Raw genomic sequence first — 3,166 nt, 5'->3', positions numbered from 1 at the left:
AGCTGAATACGATATTAAAAATCACTTTATTGATACTTATGCACTTATGCTGGCGGGCGTATTGTAACTATTCTGTACTTTCACCTAACAATTTAATAAACAAAAAGATATCGTAAAACTTGAATTTAACTTGAAGGTACTCATGATGCAGTATGCAGTGCACTTGCACTAGTGATCCGTGCTTTATTATTTAAAAAAAAAAAAAATTCTTAACATGGGGAGAGGAGGGGTTTTCTACCTATTCTGTACTTTAACCTTACAATTGAATAATAAAAAAAAACAACAACTTTAACTAAGCGTGAAAATACGATTTAAAAAATAGAGCGGATGGCTCATTCTCTGCGTTAGCACCAACTTGAAAATACTATTTAAAATAGCACGGTAAACATGTTACCGTGCTATATTTTTGAATAGTATTTAAGTTAAATTCAAGTTTTACGATATCTTTTTGTGTATTAAATTGTTAGGTGAAAATACAGAATAGTTACAACACGCCTGCCAGTCCTGTAACATAAGTGCATAAGTATCGATAAAGTGATTTTTAATATCGTATTCAGCTAAATCTATAACAAACGGCACTTGTACGAATGCTTTATTTTATTGACGCTACACCGTAATCACGTGATTAAAATTTTAGCAGACGAAAAATTGGGAGACAAAAGAGTAAAGAAAACCAAAAAAGATTTTACATCCCCCCCCCCCCAAAAAAATATTAACGAGGCCAGGTTTGACTTGTAAGCAACAATAATTCAAAATGGTGAAACATCGAAAAATGAAGGTCTTCTACTTGCCGGCGACAATTTTAAATGTGATTCATTCGAAACAGACCGGTATACAATATGAAAAAAAAAAAAAAAAAAACATTTAATAGCAAGTTTTCATTTGATCTTTCAAGGCCACAAATATCGAAAGCAAAAAAAAAAAAAAAAAAAGGTACTCAAGTGAGTGCATGCACTTATTGATCCGTGCTGAAATAATAACGTTATTTAAAAAGCCATTCTGGGAGGGTGTTTTGTACCTATTCTGTACAATTTAATAATATGGAAAAAAAAAAAAAAAAAAAAAAAAATCATAAAACTTAAAATTAAACTTGAAAATACCATTTAAAAAATAGCGCGGATCAGTTAGTGCATTAGCACCGAAAAAAAAAAAAAAAAAGTAAACTAGAAAACAACAATTATTTAAAAAGACATAAACTCCACGGAAATTAATCAGTGTTTCTAGAATCCGAGTTTCACTTTGTGTGGTCGCATTTCGGTTTTTATCACATTTTACTGTGCCAACATGAATGTGCTTCAATTAACGATCAAATGATACCGTAATAAACTTCCTTAAATCGTAAAAGTTAAAAACAATTTGGTATTATTATACAAACACCGTGACAGCGTTAGGGTTAGGATTAGGGTTAGAGTTAGGGTTAGGGTTAGGGTTTAGGGTTAGGGTTTAGGTTTAGGGTTGGGGTTAATTCGCTGTCACGGTGTTTGTATAGTTTTACCAACAATTTTGATACTTATGCAGAATACATTATTATTTAGAAAACCATTCTTAACATGAGCAGAGAGGGGATTTTTAATTTAGCAATTCTGTACTTTCACCCAGCATTAAAATATTAATACATCTCCTCATATCACTACAAAAAGCGCTCTTTTAAAAATAAAAGTAGTTAATGGTCGCAGACTTACTTTTTCTGGTCGATGGGTGCCAAGCGTTTGTAGATTTCATTAACGGCCGTCATGTTTTGATGCTTAACGAATTGGCATTTTGCATCGAGAAGGGTCAGATCCCCGAGCAGGAGAAGGAGGTGGAAAATAAGAGTGAACGAGGTGCCATAGTTAGGAAAAAGGAGGTATAGGTAGTTGGACAAGCGAAACCCCCCAGCCATAACACCTTTCATGGTTTGTATTTAACGAGACCTGTAAATAGGAGGCGTTTCAGACAAACAATAACAAAAGTCCAATAGAAGAAGACAGCGTGGCAAGCTCTCTAGAAACGGAGGTTCAAAAAGTCATACGGAAATGAAACGCAATCGAAAATTTATTTAATATATCATTCTTTAATTTTTCATTAATTTTACGCTTTGTTTGTGAAATGATAAGGTACTAAATTTAATTAAAATATACAAAGAAAACTATTGGTGTTTTTCTTTCTTTCTGTTATAAATATTAGCAGCAGCAGGACGCCGAGGTTGTGTATAGTTTTAGTGTTCCAAATTACTGAAGATTGTCTTAACTTCTCGTTGTGTACTTCCGGTTTATGTTTCAATTCTTTATAAAACTTTATAAAACAAAATTAACTAACTTCTACGTATCATCGCAGTGTATTATAATGCATGAAAAATGTAATAAATTAGTTAATAAAAACTTTATACATTTTTAACAAGCGCCAATAAAGCAAAAAACAATTAACAAAAAAATGTTACCAAAGACAAAATAAGTTACTCTTCTATTTACTAAGATGCATATTTTTATTTATTTATTTTTTTAACAAATTTAAAAGCGTTTTGGATTCAAACTGAAAATGCGTGTCCACTCTATTCAGTTAGAATAAAAAAAAAACACTATGGCTGCCATAAGCATTGCACAAGGACCTTTGATAATCACAAAAAAAAAAAAATTAAACAATACAGGTAGAAAAACATTAATAAATATCACTGATCGAATTAAAATGTAATGTTCTACCAGTATTTTTTTGTAATTTTTGATTTTTAAGCATTTATCAAGCCGCCACTCCAGATGAGCATCACCAACCAATTTGAACAAGACCACCTTCAGTTACACAAAGTCTGTCAGCACACATCAAGTACGTGCAAGAAATACCTCAGCAGGGGAATAATTTGCTTCTATGAACGCACTTGCTCATATCAACACTCACTTTGTACTCAAGCACAGGCCAAGATTGCAGCAACAGATGACAACAAACTATAAATAAAGGATCAGGATTTTTACCTTGGGCAGGATGAAATGTGATGCCGTGTTCAACCCACTTCAACATTGGTCATCACATCTTCAATTTCCAGGGACTCATTCATTGTTCACTGCTCATCCACTCCTTCTTCAAAATCAAGGGCATACGCTTCTCTGGCATCGCAATACTAGATTCTGAGTGCTCAACCTGCATTATACGAATATCTCAGCTACCAAAGGAAGCTAAGAAATACATGACCTGC

General features: G+C 32.9%; 1 protein-coding gene across 1 annotated transcript in view; it reads right to left on the bottom strand.

The window, feature by feature from the left end:
- LOC145246799 (cation-dependent mannose-6-phosphate receptor-like) overlaps window positions 1-2,227 on the bottom strand; it is a 43,366-nt gene extending 41,139 nt beyond the window's left edge. The window contains exon 1 of the mRNA XM_080108598.1: window positions 1,683-2,227. Within this exon, the coding sequence (XP_079964724.1) occupies window positions 1,683-1,894 (212 nt within the window). The 5' untranslated portion in view covers window positions 1,895-2,227. The remainder of the gene's footprint in view (window positions 1-1,682) is intronic.
- Between the last annotated feature and the right edge of the window lie 939 nt (window positions 2,228-3,166).

This window comes from Euprymna scolopes, chromosome 24 (assembly GCF_053919585.1).
Source record: "Euprymna scolopes isolate OS-2025 chromosome 24, ASM5391958v1, whole genome shotgun sequence".
NCBI lineage: Eukaryota > Metazoa > Mollusca > Cephalopoda > Sepiida > Sepiolidae > Euprymna > Euprymna scolopes.
Note: the sequence above shows the minus strand (reverse complement) of the source record. Positions and strands in the feature narration are given on the sequence as shown.